The 17,458-nt window shown below is 48.8% G+C and overlaps 1 protein-coding gene across 4 annotated transcripts in view; it reads right to left on the reverse strand.

Annotated features, from left to right (window-relative positions):
- Nucleotides 1–17,458, reverse strand: part of TM9SF4 (transmembrane 9 superfamily member 4) — a 55,973-nt gene that overhangs the window by 14,946 nt on the left and 23,569 nt on the right. For 3 of the 4 annotated variants that reach the window (XM_055266789.2, XM_063633736.1, XM_063633735.1), the window contains exons 3-12: nucleotides 16,434–16,533; nucleotides 10,945–11,113; nucleotides 10,715–10,844; nucleotides 9,194–9,317; nucleotides 7,093–7,211; nucleotides 6,879–6,990; nucleotides 5,450–5,520; nucleotides 2,546–2,678; nucleotides 1,603–1,684; nucleotides 1,431–1,506 (exon numbers count right to left, since the gene is read on the reverse strand). In XM_055266789.2, the coding sequence (XP_055122764.1) occupies nucleotides 1,431–1,506; nucleotides 1,603–1,684; nucleotides 2,546–2,678; nucleotides 5,450–5,520; nucleotides 6,879–6,990; nucleotides 7,093–7,211; nucleotides 9,194–9,317; nucleotides 10,715–10,844; nucleotides 10,945–11,113; nucleotides 16,434–16,533 (1,116 nt within the window). Of the gene's footprint in view, nucleotides 1–1,430; nucleotides 1,507–1,602; nucleotides 1,685–2,545; nucleotides 2,679–5,449; nucleotides 5,521–6,878; nucleotides 6,991–7,092; nucleotides 7,212–9,193; nucleotides 9,318–10,714; nucleotides 10,845–10,944; nucleotides 11,114–16,433; nucleotides 16,534–17,458 lie in introns of those variants that run through there. The other variant, XM_055266791.2, reaches the window with a different exon arrangement.

Raw genomic sequence — 17,458 nt, forward strand, 5'->3', positions numbered from 1 at the left:
GGAGGGTATCTGGTGACCTCTCCAGGGAAGAATCTTTCCAGGAGGGAGTGGTGAGTTTTATTCCTCTCTAGATCCCTGGCTCTTGGCATATGGTGGCCAGAGAAAAATGCTCAAATCATCAAGGATTCAGGAAGTTGGCTGGGCGTGGTGGCTCACGCCTGTAATCCCAGCACTTTGGGAGGCCGAGGTGGGCGGATCACGAGGTCAGGAGATCGAGACCATCCTGGCTAACATGGTGAAACCCCGTCTCTACTAAAAATACAAAAAAAAAAAAAAAAAAAATTAGCTGGGCGTGGTGGTGGGCACCTGTAGTCACAGCTACTCGGGAGGCTGAGGCAGGAAAATAGTGTGAACCCAGGAGGCAGAGCTTGCAGTGAGCTGAGATCGCACCACTGCACTCCAGCCTGGGCAACAGAGCGAGACTCTGTCTCAAAAGAAAAAAAAAATACAAAATTAGCCCGGCATGGTGGCACATGCCTGTAATCCCAGCTACTCGGGAGGCTGAGGCAGGAGAATAACTTGAATCCAGGAGGTGGAGGTTGCAGTGATCCAAGATCACGCCATTGCACTCCAGCTTAGGCAACAAGAGCGAAACTCCATCTCAAAAACAAACAACAACAACAACAAAAAACAAAAAACAATTCAGGAAGCTTTCTTTGATCCTTCCAAAATAGTCACGGTCACAACTTTTCTTTACCGAGGACTTACTTTGTGCCAGAGGCGTGGCAGCCAGAGCTGATACAGCCTGAGCTCTCCTTGAGCTTTTGACAGCGGTGAGAATGGTTTCAGAATCCTGGGCCCAGAGACTTCTCTGAGTGTGGGCACCCAAGAGTCTTCCTAGTCCTTTAAGAGACTCACTCGCTCTAGGAGAAGGGGCTCGGGGCTACCTGGGAGGTGAGGTCAATCTTGAGACCCCCTCTGGTTTCTATGCTCTTTTCTGCTGCCAAGAACTCTCCTTACCTCCAGGAGGCCAGAGAAGGGCAGGAATCCTCACCAAAGAGAAATGCAGGCACCAGTCTGGAAAACGGGCTGACAGGAACTTGGGTCTGGCCTCTTCAGGCTTAGGCAGGCAATTCCCTCTTTACTCAGGGTGTCCTCTCAGCTGCCCTGCTATTCTAAATCTTGTTATTCTGAATCCCCTATTTCTTCTCTTGCTTGAGCCATCAGACAATGTTGGCTAAAAAAGACCTAAGTTCAAATCCCTCATTTTACAGATGGGGCAGTGGAGGCCCTGGGAGGTTCTGCTGCGAGCCTGTGGGTAACAGCCTGGGATTCCTGCCCTTGGACCTGTGCTCCTCCTGCTATGTCTTGCTGCTGCTCAGCTTCTGGCCCAAAAATCCCCACCAGGACCTGCCTACCTCCTCCTGAGGAGCCCAGGAATAAGCTTCTCTGCTTCCCACCAAACAACAGAGAGGGTTTCGCACACTCACACAGAAGGCTCCTTTCTTCCACCGATGGCCTTTTAGAGTGCGGTACAGACGGCCAGCAGAAAATCCGCCAAACACCCTGTGGGAAAATGGCAGGGATCCACACCAAGGGGACCCATTAGCTGGCGTGGAGGAGGCCTGTGCTGCCCCCAGGAGCCCACTCAGACACACCTACCCCATGAACATGAAGAGGAAGCAGGCTGTGGTCATGAGAGCTCCCCGGCTGGAGGGCGACAGCATCCCAAGCATGGCTACAACTGTGGAGGGAGGCGGGGAGGAAGGGCAGAGAAAGGCAGGGTGGCTGAACACCAGGCCCCTAGCCCCAGCCCCAGCCCCAGGCCCACCTTGGATAGGCTGACAGGAGGACTCTGGGCAGATGAGGCTCCCCCTCCCTTGTCTTCTCAACAGCATAGTCCCCTACCCTCTACAGGGGAAGACTGGGTCTTAGTTGGGGTTCGGAGGGGTGCAGCAGCTGCTGGGCCTTGGCTGGCCAAATCTCAACTGCAGCTTCCAGTCCACAGAGCACTTGCAGTGAGTCAGGGGCTGGGCTGAGGACACCACAAATGCCAGGTCTCTGAACCCACCTTACCAACTCTGCAGGATGATTACTTTCCCTCTTTCTCAGATAAGGAAACTGAGGCTCACAGAGGTCAAGTGGCCTGTCCAAGGTCACAAAGCTTGGAGGCATGAGGCTGAGATGTAAATCTAGGCAGACTGACTCCAAAGCTGTCTAAAATTACTATATATTAGTGAGGTTTTTGTTAAAGAAAAAAATATTTGATTTCAATCCTAATCCTGGTACTGACTTTGGGCAGGTCACTTAGCCTCTGACTACAAAAGGAGGCCAAGCTCACAGCAATGATGTGTTGCCTCATTGATGGAGGAGACATGGTGGGCTCTGTAAACGGCTGTGAGGTGAATCACCAGTCCTGGGCTGGGGCTGGGGCTGGGGCTGGTGCTGAGACAGACGGCCTGTCTGGCCCAGAGATACTGACATGCCCACTTGGTGCCAGGAGCTTGGCTCCCTTTCTGCAGGGAGGGAAGCCCACCCTTCTCTCCTTGAGGCACCTGGAAGAGGAAGCCATGCCCCCATGCCTGGCCCCACTGGGCACACTCACAGATGACGATGAGGATCATACAGAACAGCTGAATGCCTGAGCCCAGCAGGGAGCTGAGGATCATGGGGTACTGGGGGGGCCTGAAGACGTCACCGTGCACCAGCTTCCACCCAGACTCCTCCATGGTGTCTTCCTGCAGTGAAGGGCCAGAGTGAGGCTGGTTGTTGAAGATGGAGGCAGCTCTTGCAGGGACCACCCCCAAGGTGACAGCTGACACCCTCAGGTGCCAACAGCGCTGCTCTGACACAGGAGTGTAAGTGATAGGAGAAAGTGCTTATCTGAAACTGTCACAAGAAAAGGAGGCCACAAACCTGATGTCTGTAGCTGCGTAAAAGGAAAATCTCTTTAAATTCCACAAACCTCGTTTGTGGGAAAATAATGTAAATACCTCAACTCACTAAAATGTCAACTGTAAGAGTTCTTGGGTGGTGAGATTTAGAGTCAATTTATTTATTTTTTTCTGATTATAAAAGGAATATGCAGTCTTACTTGTGTAATAAAAAAAGTAAAAATAATTTGGTATGTAGCATGAAATTCAAATGAACAAAAAGTAACATGTTTATTATACAAAAATTTAAACAGAAAGATATAAAAATAAAATGATTTGATACTCCCACTTAATAACACTGTTTTGATATAATTCCCTTAATCTTTTATGTACATATGTGTGTATGTATGTTTTAAACAATAACATTGGGATCACACTATATACTTTGTTATTTTCAATTGGTATTTGTGAACATTTCTTCAGGTCAATAAAAACTCTTTGACATTGTATTTCAAAGCTATAATATTTCTGGCTGGGTGTGGTGGCTCACGTCTGTAATCCCAGCACTTTGGGAGGCCAAGGTGGGCGGATCATGAGGTCAGGAGATCGAGACCATCCTGGTTAACAGGGTGAAACCCCATCTCTACTAAAAATACAAAAAAATTAGCCGGGCATGGTGGCGGGTGCCTGTAGTCCCAGCTACTCGGGAGGCTGAGGCAGGAGAATGGCATGAATCTGGGAGGCGGAGCTTGCAGTGAGCCGAGATCGTGTCACTGCACTCCAGCCTGCACAACAGCGCAAGACTCCGTCTCTTAAAAAAAAAAAAGCTGCAATATTTCTACACCAAGTCTTGGTGTTTTGAATCTTGCCTTAGAAAAATAATAGAAGAATTGCTATGCAAAGCAAGTTGCCTGTTTTAGTTCTTTTTTTGTTTTTGTTGAGGCAGGATCCCCCTATGCTGTCCTGGCTGGTCTTGAACTCCTGGGCTCAAGTGATCCTCCTGCCTTGGCCTCCCAAAGTGCTGGGATTACAGGCATGAGCCACCATGCTCAGCCTGTTTTACAGTTCTTGATATCCACTCCCAATCACTTTTCAGAAAGCTACCAACTTACACTTCCATGGGTGGTATGGAAAGATGCTTGGCTCACATTAACCTTACCAACAATTAGTACTGTTAAAAAAAGAAAAAAAGTCTGTGCTAATATGATGGTCCAAAACAGTCTTCTCAAGATTGTTTGAACCTGCATTTTGTGGGGTTATTCCTGAGTTAAAAACAGTTTTCTCTTGCTTACTGGGCATACTGCAGTGTCTTGCCTGTAAATTTCGTGTTCATCATTACATTTGAAATTTTAGATTTTTTGGTTTTATTTATTTATTTATGAGACGGAGTCTTGCTCTGTTGCCCAGGCTGCAGTACAGTGGTGTGATCTCGGCTCACTGCCACCTCCACCTCCCAGGTTCAAGCGATCTCTGGCCTCAGCATCCCGAGTAGCTGGGACTACAGGAGCCCGCCACCATGCTCAGCTAATTTTTGTATTTTAGTAGACACAGGTTTTCACCATGTTGGTCAGGCTGGTCTTAAACTCCTAACCTCAAGTTATCTCCTGTCCCCTAGTTTTTTTTTTTTTTTTTTTTCCTTTGGAGACAGAGTCTTACTTTGTTGCCCAGGCTGGAGTGCAGTGGCACGTTCTTGGCTCACTACAACCTCCGCCTCCTGGGTTCAAGTGATTCTCCTGCCTCAGCCTCCTGAGTAGCTGGGATTGCAGGTGCATGCCACTACACCCAGCTAATTTTTGTATTTTTATTAGAGATGAGGTTTTCCCATGTTGACCAGGCTGGTCTTGAACTCCTGATCTCAAGTGATCCACCTGCCTTGGCCTCCCAAAGTGCTGAGATAACAGGTGTGAGCCACCGTGCCCAGCCCTGACGTAGTTTTTTTTTAAACAAAGAGATTTTATATGAACTCTTTAAACTGTGCCACTTTTTTCAAGTTTGTTGCAGATATTGTTTTGCCATTGTGGCCTTCTGTTTTATGTATTTGGCATGCAGAATAGTTTTACAATTTTTAATATCAAATCAATCAACTATTTTTTGTGATTTCTTCCACTGTTTTTATGCTTTAAAATTAGAAAGGCCATCCCTATCACTTTGGGTGAATAAAACTTTTTTCCTTACTTTTTTAGTATTAAATTTTTAGTATTAAAAGTATACTAGGCCAGGCGTGGTGGCTCATGCCTGTAATACCAGTACTTTGGGAGGCCGAGGCGGGTGGATCATGAGGTCCGGAGATTGAGACCATCCTGGCCAACATGGCAAACCCCGTCTCTACTAAAAAATACAATAAATTAGCAACGTGTGGTGGTGCGTGCCTGTAGTCTCAGCTATTCAGGAGGTTGAGGTGGGGGAATCGCTTGAACCCGGGAGGTGGAGATTGTAATGAGCCGAGATCACACCACTGCACTCCAGCCTGGTGACTCCAGCGAGACTCCGTCTCAAAAAAAAAAAAAAAAAGTATACTAAACTGTTAGCATTTTGAGGTTTCCTCTATGAATGATAATATACACACACACATGCACACACACGGTCTTCCTCCCCTCCCCGTCCAACTTCATCCCTCCCCAGCCAAGACCTCGTACAATGTCATCCTCCTTGTTGTAGTTGGCAATGTCCTTACGGAGGGTCCGAATGATAATCATGCTCAGGATACCTGAAACAGATGGCGGTGAAGATGAGAAGTTGGCACTGCCAGCAAGCCCATGCTCCATGCCCTCCTGGACATGATGTTTTACTGTGTGCCAGCTGGCATGCACGGCTTGCTCCATTATGAACTGGCTATGCAGCCACCTCAAGGCCTGTTCTCGGGGGAGCTCCACTCCAGCTACCAGGGGAGGAGAGCACAGAGCATGGAGGTGGGGAGGAAAGGGCTCCTGGAATGGGTAGTGGTATCCTGGGGAGAGGAGCATCCCAGCTGTTCCATGGCTTGGTCCTACTGACTTCTCAGCTCATGTGTCAAAGGGCCGCCTGTGGCTCCACCTCTGGCTATCTGCTGCTTCAGTTGGCTCCTGGCCTCACTATGTTCTCATCAGCACGCCTTTCTTCAAGCTATCCTTTTTGCCCAGAATGCCCCGCCGTGTCCTGACTGACTCCTACTCGTGCTTCAAGGCTCACCCTGGGCATCTTCACGTCCCAGCACCTTGAACAGTACAGAGCCACTCCCAGCCCCATTTGTACTTTCCTGTTTCCCTCTCTAGGCAGCACTGTAGTGGTTAAGAGAATGGGCCATATGACCTTGAGTTCACTTAACATTTTCGGGCCTAGTTCACAGGGCTTCAGGGATTGAAATGTTTGTAAAGTGCTTAGTTCAGCAGCTGGCCCTTTGGTAAATGTTTAATAAACAGTATTTAGCATTATCTGTGCTTCTCGTATGATAGTGAAACCATCAGTGTCATTCTACCCCTGCCTACTACCCTCTCACCACCTGGTTTCTTGCCAGGCTTATCTCGCTGCAGGACCATGATCCTCACTGGTACAGACTTTTCCCAGGTCTCTGGATGGTGGCTTCTTCTCGTAAAGAAAGGTCTTCCCCAAAGAGCCTTCACACTTTCCTCAGCTATTGTGTATTTGGCCACCCTGTTGATCTGTTTCATAGAATGTATCACTATCTGGAACTCCACTACTTATTTACTTTTTTGTTTCGTTCCCACCACTAGAATATAGGCTCTATGGGAGCAGAGACTGGGTCGGGCTTGTTCACACCATATTCCCAGCATCTGGCAAAGTGCCTGGCACAGAATGAGTAACAACAACATCTTGTTGAATGAATCAAGAATGTTTGCAGGCTCAGGTGTGTCTGTCCTCCATGAATGAGCTCTCCAGAGTTCTAGAGCTCTCTAGAGATGAGTCTTGTTCACCTATGTACACCTGATGCTTAGCAGAGCCCTGATGTCTGTTTTTGACCTACACCTAGCCCTGAGAACACCCTGGAAGTCCCCCATACATGATGTGATGTCTCAGTCCCTCAACCCCAACCCCCATCCCCTTTCCTTCAACCCACAGATCTCTCACCTGACAGGAAGAAGACCACAACAACGGAGTTAATGATAGAAAACCAGTGGATCTGGACGTCACTCATGGTCAGGTAAGTGTCCCAGCGAGAGGCCCATTTGATGTCACTTTCCTGGCAGGTGGGAGGAAGCACTTAGAGTCAGGCCTCCTGCTGGAGAACCCGACACAGACCAGAGCCCTCCTCCCCTGCCCATGAGCTCCAGCCCCTTCTCACCTCCCAGTGGACAGAGTAGGTGAAATACAGCTGATTCTCCTTGGTGGGGTCAATTTCTTGGGGCGAGGAGTTGGTACCCTCGGGCAGAGTGCACGAACTCTTCTCATCTGCTTTGAGGTCTGAGAGAGACACAGACTCAGTCTGTTCCTGTGGTGGCCAGTGCCACTGCCCAGGGGCTATTCCAGGGGCTGCCCTCGAGGCTGCCTGTTGCAGGGACCCAGCCTCTAGGGTCTGAGTGGAGATTGGGAGCACAATGGGCAACAATGGTTTTTTTTTTTTAATTTTTTATTTTTAAACCTTATTTTTTTAGAGATAGAGTCTTGCTCTGTCATGCAGGCAATGGCACAATCATAGCTCACTGCAGCCTCAACCTCCCAGGCTCAAGTCATCCTTCTGCTTCAGCTTCCGGAGTAGCTGGGACTACAGGTGTGTGTCACCACACCTGGCTAATTTTAAGAAATTTTTTGTAGGGACAAGGTAGTTTTATGTTTCCCAGGCTGGTCTTGAACTCCTGCTGATGCAAATTGCTTCTGTCTTGGCCTCCTAAAGCGCTGGGATCACAGGTGTGAGCCACCATGCCTGGCCAACAATGTTTTCTGAAAATTATTTCCCAGAGCCCTGACTTTCCGAAGACCCTTAGGGGTCCTTAGGGGCCCCCTGTGCATGGGGGAAGGGAGGGGCCTGAGTCAGAGTTCCTCCCTGGGTCAGTGTTCCTTCACTCAATTCAGACATTCACCTACCATCCAGCCAGTCCCATTCAACATAAAACCTTGATCCATTCCATCATGCCTACTCATTCATTTAGTCTACCTCTAAAGCCCTGGCACTTTCGTAATCAATCATTCAGATGTTTTCTCCATTCATTTGCTCATCTGTTCATCCTGTTATCCATCCACTCATTCAACCAACAATATATAATAAGCACCAACTATGGGCCAGGTACTGTGCTGGGTGCTTAAGATAAAATGGTGAGCTGGGCGTGGTGGCTCACGCCTGTAATCCAAGCACTTTGGGAGGCCAAGGTGGGCGGATCACGAGGTCCGGAGTTTGAGACCAGCCTGGCCAACATGGTGAAACCCCGTCTCTACTAAAAATACAAAAATTAGCCAGGTGCGGTGGTGGGCGCCTGTAATCCTAGCGACTTGGGAGGCTGAGGCAGGAGAATTGCTTGAACCTAGAAGACGGAGGTCGCAGTGAGCTGAGATTGTGCCACTGCACTCCAGCCTGGGTGACAGAGCAAGACTGTCTTGGGGAAAAAAAAAGATAAAATGGTGAGAAAAGGAGACAGGGAGACTCTAAGCTTGAAGAGCCAGTCGGGGAGGAGGTGGCCTCAACACTGTCACATATGCAAATGTAGATTCGTGCTCGGGAAGCTCCCAGAGGAGATGTGCTATAGAGCTCTTGAAGGGCAGGATCTATGTTTGGGACTTCCGTGTCTAATTTTGAACACTAAGTTCCACAGTGGAAAAAAAAAAAAAAGTCCAAATACCAACAACATGGTCAAAAGCCTGGGCATGCTGCTTAATTGAAAAGCACACTGTGATGATCAAGGGCCAAGAGGTGAGGCGAAGCCAGACCAGCTCCTATGAGGCCCATCGGGACTGTACTGGACTCTCAAACTCCCACACACCTGTTGACCCTGGGCAAATTTTAGTTTATGCCAATCACTCACACAGAGGGAGAGGAACGAAGAAACCTGCTGCCTACAGGCTTTGTCTGTACCCTGGCCCCTTGTTCTCAACCCAGGGTTAGCTGGCTGGTTCTTGTGAGGAGCCCAACAAAGCCCCAACTTGCTGTTTGGTCTTGGCCAAGTCACTAGCCCCTTTTGAGCCTCTAGTTCCTCCTCTGTAATCATCACGTACCTCCTGGGGCTGCTGGAAAGGGGTAAACTAGTAAGGTGTCTAGCCCGTGACACCGCAGCTGTCAGCTACCCCCCTACCCCGTCTTCTTTAATGAGAATATCATGATCCTACCTTGGCTGGGCCCACACGCCACACCCGAGCCCATCGGCCAGCTCAGGAGGGAGAAGAGTTCGAAGACCCTGGGTGGAGAAGCCCAGGCCCATCCAGCCCTGCCCCTCCGGCCATACCTCCCCACTCACCCTCCAGCCTGATGCTCTGGGGAATCACCTCGAAGCGGACGACACGGTACGTGTGCTCCTGGTCCTCTTCCATGTCCTCCCGATGATAGTAAAGGATGAATGAGAGGTGGTTGTGCAGGTAGATCTGAAACACAGCAACAGAGAAAGCACAACAGAACATCACTTAGGGATACTCTCCAGGTTATTAGGGCCCTTGCCTCACCCAGCATGCCTGGCTGTACCAACCTTCCTAAAACACTGTTCTCATCATTCCCCTACTCAGAAGCTCTTCAAGGGCTCCCTGCGGCTTATCAGACAAAAGCCCAATTCTCAAAGTCTGGCATTCAAGGCCTTCTATCATCTGATCCCGATACAACTGGGTGTAATCATCTAAGTCACATGAGTTCACCTAGCCTCCCCTGTGCCCACTGCCCCATGAACCAGTCTCTACCCTGCATTCACTCCAACTAGAATGCCACCTCCAACTCCACTCAGCAAAAGCCCACCAACTTCTCATGGCCCACCTCCTTTGTGACAACCTGAGTGTAAAAGGAGCTCCCTCTGACCTCCCCTGCCATTAACGGCCAGTGAAAGGCAGCTGGGACTGGAGACCAAGAGCCTCCGACTGTCGGTTCTCTTCCCAGTTAGGACAGACGCCCTTTGGGGACAGGGGCTGTACCTCAAAACAAATGTTTTTGTAATTTATTCCCTAACCAGTATCTTTCAGTTTAGAAAGAAAGATAAGAGAATCACAGCTATAAGCATCACATTATTAGCTGATTCTCCGGGGCTGTGCTGGGAAGGGCTCACACGGATGTGCTAATTTATCTTGCCACTGCTGCTGCATACATTTTACAGCTAAGGAACCACAGGCTCAGGGTCACTCAGACAACTAGTAAGTGGGAGAGGCAGGATTCAAACCCAGGGAGCCTGCACGCTCTTGACCACTACTTAGCCCTCTCTCCTACATACTGATGAAGTTCCACATTTTTTTTTTTTTTTTTTTTTTTTTGAGACGGAGTCTTGCTGTGTCACCCAGGCTGGAGTGCAGTGGCGCGATCTCGGCTCACTGCAAGCTCCGCCTCCCGGGTTCAGGCCATTCTCCTGCCTCAGCCTCCCGAGGAGCTGGGACTACAGGCGCCCGCCAACACGCCCGGCTAATTTTTTGTATTTTTAGTAGAGACAGGGTTTCACCGTGTTAGCCAGGATGGTCTCGATCTCCTGACCTCGTGATCCGCCCGCCTCGGCCTCCCAAAGTGCTGGGATTACAGGCTTGAGCCACCGCGCCCGGCCAGTTCCACATTTTTTGATGTTGTTTTAATCTTACGAAAATGGAAGCTAACTTCCTAAGAATTGTGCCTTCACCTCCCTGTAGCACCTCCCAGGGCCTTGCCCGGAGCACTCGGACCTCTGACAGACCATCATGCCCAGGGCACCTGGAGAAACTTGCTGTGGCCGAGCCCCACCTTTTCTGTGGCCCCAAGTGCTCGGGACTCGTGAGGTGTGGCTCCCGGCCCTGTGAGCACGCCAAAGATACTCTACCTTGTTGACATCTGTGAAGCCAAGCCGGTAGCCGTGTTCAAACTGCACATCTTTTTCCTTCTTCTTGTCATCGCTGTCTCGGTTGGAGTACAGCTCCAGCCGGGTGGCCACAGGCAGGTTGTCAGCAATGCTGGAAAGTGAAGGCCCCGCTCAGTCCCTCTCGACCGCCTCTCCCGTCAGTGTCCTCCCCTGTGTGAGCCTGAGGCAGCAGGGAGCAGAGGGCGACTTACAGGTGGACGTAGTAGTCTTCTGTGATCCGCTCGGCCACGAGTCGGCTCTGCTCCACTGTCAGGGTCACTGGCTTGTTGGACTGGCTGCACAGAACTTCACACTTCTTCTCACTGTTCATGAGAACCTGGAAAGGGGTGTTGACAATCCGGTCCCCTCTCAGCACCTCTCCTGCCGTAAGAGAGACAGATCGAGCTCAGAGCTTCAGCCCTGAGGTTGCTGAGGTCAGCAGAGTCACAGAGACACAGGACTGCAGGGCAAACATGGGCTTTCAAGGACTTCAGCAGTGCCTCAGCCTGGCAGCCAATGCCCTTCCCATCACTTCACGCCCAACTGTCCCAGCTAACCTCGACCTGCCACCCTCCTCCTTTCGGCTCCAGTGCTACCAGACCCGTTAGCACTCAGCACCCATCAAGCATCACGTCCTTCTTTTTTTTTTTTTTTTTTGAGACGGAATCTTGCTCTGTCATCCAGGCTGCTGGAGTGCAGTGGCGCAATCTTGGCTCACTGTGAACTCTGCCTCCCGGGTTCAGGCCATTCTCCTCCCTCAGCCTCTCGAGTAGTTGGGACTACAGGTGCGTGCCACCATGCCCAGCTAATTTTTTGTATTTTTAGTAGAGACACAGTTTCACTGTGTTAGCCAGGATGGTCTCAATCTCCTGACCTCATGATCCACCCATCTTGGCCTCCCAAAGTGCTGGATTACAGGTGTGAGCCACCGTGCCCGGCCAAGCATCACATCCTTCTATGCCTCTGGGCCTCAGTCGCTTCCTTCTCCTAGAATTCCCTGCCCCATGATCCTGGCCTCCCCAGGAAGCCCAGTTTCCATTTCACTCTCTCTGGGAAGCCCTTCCTAACCCCTTCAGGACAAGCCTGTCACTCCCTCCCCTGACTGCCCTGTGTGAGGGCAGCATTATGCAGTGGAGAGATGACTCTGACTCCCAGCTGCCTGCCTTAGCAGTCTTGGTAAGTCACTCCATTTCACTGAGCCTCAATGTCCTCATCCATAAAACGGGATAATAACAGTATCCACCTCACAGGGTTACAGTGAGAAATAAAGGAAGTCAATCCAATAAAGTAGCAGGCACAGAGTAGGCAGGTATCAAATGCTCTTTTATCATCAGCACCCGTTCCTATGTCAAGGATTTACTTTGCACAATGTGCTGATACAGTCGTGTTTCTGGCTCCCCTACCTGACTATGAGCTCGTTACTGTTAGACTGTTTCCTATTTATCTCTGTGTCTTCAGATCCTGGTTCCAGCAGGGAGGGGAGTGGGGTGAAATCCAGCACCTGAGATTTTTAGCCAGAACATCTTTTGACTCAATGAAGTGGCACCCCTTGTGTGCCTTTTGCCTCAGAGTAACCTGCTGCCAGATGTCACCCTAATAGGCACTGAGCAGTTAGGGACTATCAAGCAAACCCCATGGTGCTTTCATTCTGAGCTGTTCAACAATTGATGGACAAGATGAAGACTAATTAACACCTTCACATGTACTTGGTCTCGCACTTTTCCTCCAGTGCGGATCTGCTCGATAGGGCACTCTCCCTAGTCATCTAGTCATTCATTCATTCATCCGTGAACAGGTACTGGGTACTGGCTACATGCCAGGCCCTAAAGATACAAAGTTGAATAGACGTACTCATAGAGTACATGGCCTAGCGGGAAGATAGACTTTGCTGAATAATCAGCAAAATGAGAATATACAACTTGCTGCAGACACAGGGGAGTGGGTCTAGGACAGCTTCCCTGAGGAAGTGGTACTTGAAAGGAAGAGAGATATTAACGAGGCAAAGAAATGGGAGAATGTTCCAGACAGGACAGCATGTGCAAAGGCCCCTTTGGGGCAGGGGAGGCACTGAACATGAAAGGCCTGTGTGGCTACAGTGCAGAAAGCTCAGATGAGCTGCAGAGATGGGCCAGTGTGCAGTGGGCCTGTGGGACACACACAGTTTGATCTTGACCAGTTTGACCTAGAAAGCAACAAAATCCAATGAAGGTTTCTAACAGGGGTAGAGAAAAATGTCATTTGAGTCTGGTTCCAGAAAGATCACTCTGGCTGTTTTGTGAAGAAAACAGAGGATGCAAGGAACTGGCGGCGAGCAGTGGTGGTGGTGGGGGGCGGGAGGCAGCGATGGCAGTCAGTCATGCATGAGCGACACTGGTGGCTGGAACAGGTGCTGGTGAGGGTAGAGAAGAGTACACAGATTCAGGAGCTCTGAGGAGGTGAAATCCAGGGGAAGTGGTGCTGACTGTAAACAAGGCATGAGTGAGGGGTGGTGCATATTAGGAAGACTGAGGTTTCTATAACCAGGTTCTAGGTGGCAAAATAGGAAGAACAGCAAATTTACATCGAAGGCATTTTCAGTTTGGATATATCAAGTGGGCACTTAGATATCAAGATCTGAGGCGCAGAGGAGAGGTCAGGGCACAGATGGAAGTTGGGGGTTATCGGCCCACAGATGGTAAATGGCAGGGCCGTGAGCTACACCGCTGTAGACGCCAGCACTCTGCTGTGCAAAGTAGCAGCCCTGGCAAGCGATGCTTCGAGTGTGGAGGAGGCACGCAGGAGAGGGAGAGGGTGAGGAAGGGCCTGGATGAAGGCCTCACCCCTCCACCCTGTTTTGGAAGGCTGGCAATGCAGGTGAGCCTGCAAAACCCAGGGATGGATTGGCCAGTGAGGAGCGAGGACACAGTAAGACATCTGCAGAGCCCACTGCTGAAATGGCATTTTATAGATGACCAGCTGAGGATCAGAGACCTGCTCGTGGTGATACGAGGGGGTGGAGGTAATGCTAAACCCCTGGCCTCTTTCCTCTATACCATTTCCTACTGCCTATTTCATCTCCTGTCAACGAGGATCTTGCTTGAGGACAGAAAGAGCTACAGAGAGGAATAGGGCTGCAGACCAAGTACAGTGGAATCGCTTCTTGATATTTAAAAATTAAGCTTAAGCCAAGAAAGGGGACATAATGGTCAGGAAATGGCTCATTTCTATTTCTTGTTTTGTTTTGTTTTTGAGATAGAGTCTTGCTCTGTTGCTCAGGCTGGAGTGCAATGGTGCAATCTCGGCTCACTGCAACCTCTGCCTCCTGGGTTCAAGTGATCCTCCTGCCTTAGCCTCCCAAGTAGCTGGGATTACAGGCGTGCACCACCACGCCTGGCTAATTTTTGTATTTTTAGTAGAGATTTACAAATTTAAATTTTCTACTTTAGTATGTTGGCCAGGCTGGTCTTGAACTCTTGACCTCAGGTGATCCACCTACTCTGGCCTCCCAAAGTGCTGGGATTACAGGCATGAGCGAAATGGCTCATTTTATACATGGAAGTACTCCTTTTAACAATGAGCAGTAAGCCATGAATGTGGAGCCTCCCAGAGAGTCCAAGGTTCTATCTAGAACACCTGCCAAAGCTGCTCCAATACATACACCATGCCATGGATCTCCATCAATGTGATAACCATTAGCACAGCCCTCAGAGAGCCCTATGGGCCTTTCTGGAGAAGGCAGCCTGCGACAACAGAAAGAACTCTGGCTTTAGGGTAAAAAAAAACCTGAGTTAAAAATCTCAATTTCTCCACCTATTGGCCATGTGACCCTAAGTCTTTCAAACCCTTGAGGCCGCTGTTCCCTCTACTATGAAATATTCAGCTTACAAAGTTACTATCAGAGTCACAGAAGCTGCTGTACAGTGTGGTGCTTATGGGCATGGATTCTGGAACCAGAGTTCCTGGAGTTCCGTCACTTACTAGGTGAGTGACTTCACCTCCTTGTGCCTCACTTCCCTTATTTATAATAAAGAGAGTAAGAGAATCTACACCCTATTGTGAGAATTAGTAAGTTAGAGTTGTTGTGAGAATTAAATAAGTTAAGGCACAGGAATGCTTAGAACAGTGCCCAGCTCACAGGATGAGCCCTCTAGGTATTAATGATGATGATGAGGATGATGATGTAAATGGCTTACAATCCAACAGTCATGCAATCAAGGACGGTTTTGCTCCACTCAGGTAGGACACTAACAATTATCGAATGTCTACTATGTGTCAGGCACTGGGCTAGAAGCTGAGAAGAGAGGGGAATGTGAGACACAATCCCTCCAGTCAAAGAGCCCTTAGGCCCTGAAGGCAGGCACTACAAAGACAGAATGAGATGCAATATGGCAAGATAACATTCGTATACAGAAATCTCCATATCTATGAGGCAGGAACTTTCCCCAGCTTCAAGAAGATTTGGCAGGGGTTCAGAGAGGTTAAGGTCACCCAGGATCACACTAAGAGTGCCTAACTATAGAGCCTTGGGCTGCCAAAGGGTCCACAGCAGCTCCCAGGAGAAGGGAGGTACATTTGTGAGGGGCCTGATATCAGGACCCTGGAGCACCAAGTGGGTCAGGCTTCCCGGGGAGAGGCAAGGTGGCTGGAGGATAGCATGGTGTGGTGAGGAAAGGAGGGCAATGGCAGGCAGGGACTGGACCACAGATGGTAAGTGGCAGGGCCACAAGCTGCACCACTGCAGACAGTCGGTGGAAGCCAGCCCAGGCTCTGAGGCCAATCTCTGTTCAACGCTACAAGGCAAGACTTCAGCACAGGTGGTATTAGAGGGAGATGGTGCTACTCAATTTTGGTTAAACTGGCTCCAAGGCCTGCCTCCAACTGGTCCAGGACCCCCAATACCTGGCAGTAGATAAATTTGTCAGCTAGGGGTTCCAGAAACATCTGAGCCATGGGTAGCCCTGACAGAGAAGGCAGCCCTTTCAGGGGCCTGCTCAAGAACCAGTTCACTCCTTTCTCCTTCCTAAGGTGTAAGAAAAGAAAGTCTCTTAAGTTCCTTGAGGTCAGGGAGACACCTTTCCATGCTTTTATCTCCAGGACCTAACACAGTCACAGAGGAAGCACTGATAACTGTGTACGAATAGACACCTCTACACCTGAAATTCTGCCAAATGGAGAATTATTTAAATTAGAATAAAATGGCTATTAGTTATGGAATATTTGTGTCAGACACTGCACTGGGTGCCTCACACATTATTTGACATGAGTCTTGCAGAGCTCAGCAAGAACTGTGGTGGCATCTCTGCTTGCATTCAGGGCAGAGGCACTCACTCTCTCTTTCCATTTAAAGCAGAGGAGGTGATGAAGCCGCAAGAGGACCTATCTAGAAATCAAGAAGAGGCAGTGTAAGTAGAAGCCAAGTGCTCCAAGTCTGAAGACTTGACTGTGGATCCAAAACAAAGATCACGCTGGCTGTTTTGTGAAGAAAACAGAGGATGCCTTTGTCCACAGTATAAACAAAGACAAGTCACTTAACCTGCAAAATGGGAATAAACACAGCAACTGTCTCCCCAGGGCTGTTATGAGGTTTAAATAAGCTAACAGGTATGCAAACAATGTAGACCAGTGTCTGGAATATGGCAAAGTTAACTGTTGTTATCATTATAAAAATCATGCTGGGTTCCCCGTGGGGACAAGTTGATAGCAGTGTGGGAGAAGAACTTACCCAGATTCTCTGCCTTGTAGGTTATCTTGCTGGGCTGGCAGAAGGGCAGTGAATAGTATTCATAAGGTAGCTGGGTTCGAGAGCTGGTGAGCTTCACAGCCTGATGGGAATCCAGCAGAAACCAAGATGACCAATAATCCTCCCTGGTACCCACACATCTTTAGTACACTTGATAATATTATCTAATAGGCAAACGAGTTAGCAGAAATGACAGCAGTACACTATATAATGTACTGCCCACAATTCTGAATTATTTCACATTTCATTCATTTTAGACTACATTACAGATTTAGTTGAAAATCACAACCAAATTCAATACATTGTGAGAGTCTTGAACATGCTACTATCCCTTGACATAGCAATTTCACTTTTGGGCATCTTTTCCTAAGGAAATAACTCCAAATAAGGAAAAAAAGCATTTTAGGAGCAACGAAGTTCACTCCTTATTCATAACCATAGTGATCTTCTTCCTTCAGCTCCTCGAGTCAGTCAAGCTCTCTCCTGCCTCAGGCTTTGACCCACTGCTCCTTTCTGTCCTATTGTGTGCTCGCCTGGCTTCTCCTCATATTCAGGTCGCAGCTCTCCCCTTGCCTGTGTCCTTCCCTCACCAGGGTATCTAAAGGAACTCCCCAGTATCCACTGGACTGTCAGTCTTCAACTGTTTACTTCATAGCATGTCTGATAAAATGTTAATTAGTTTCCGTTTTTTAAAAACTCAGTTTCTCCCATTAGCATCTAAGGTTTAAGCTCTATAAGGACAAGGACCACGTGTGCCTTGGCCACCTCTGTAACTCCAGTGCTTTAGAGCTAGGCACAAAGTAGGTACTCATTAAATGTTTGCTGAATGAGAAAAAAGAGGGAAAATGAAAAATAACTTCAACTCAAAGCTCCTGAATTGATCAATAAACTATGATATATTCTTTCAATTAAATATGGTAAAGCCATAAAAAAATAAGGTTTAAGACAATGAAGAAGAATGTTTAGGAAATGCTACAAGCACACAGAATATAGCTCTGGAAACCACA

The sequence above is a fragment of the Symphalangus syndactylus genome, chromosome 24 (assembly GCF_028878055.3).
Source record: "Symphalangus syndactylus isolate Jambi chromosome 24, NHGRI_mSymSyn1-v2.1_pri, whole genome shotgun sequence".
Classification (NCBI taxonomy): Eukaryota; Metazoa; Chordata; class Mammalia; order Primates; family Hylobatidae; genus Symphalangus; species Symphalangus syndactylus.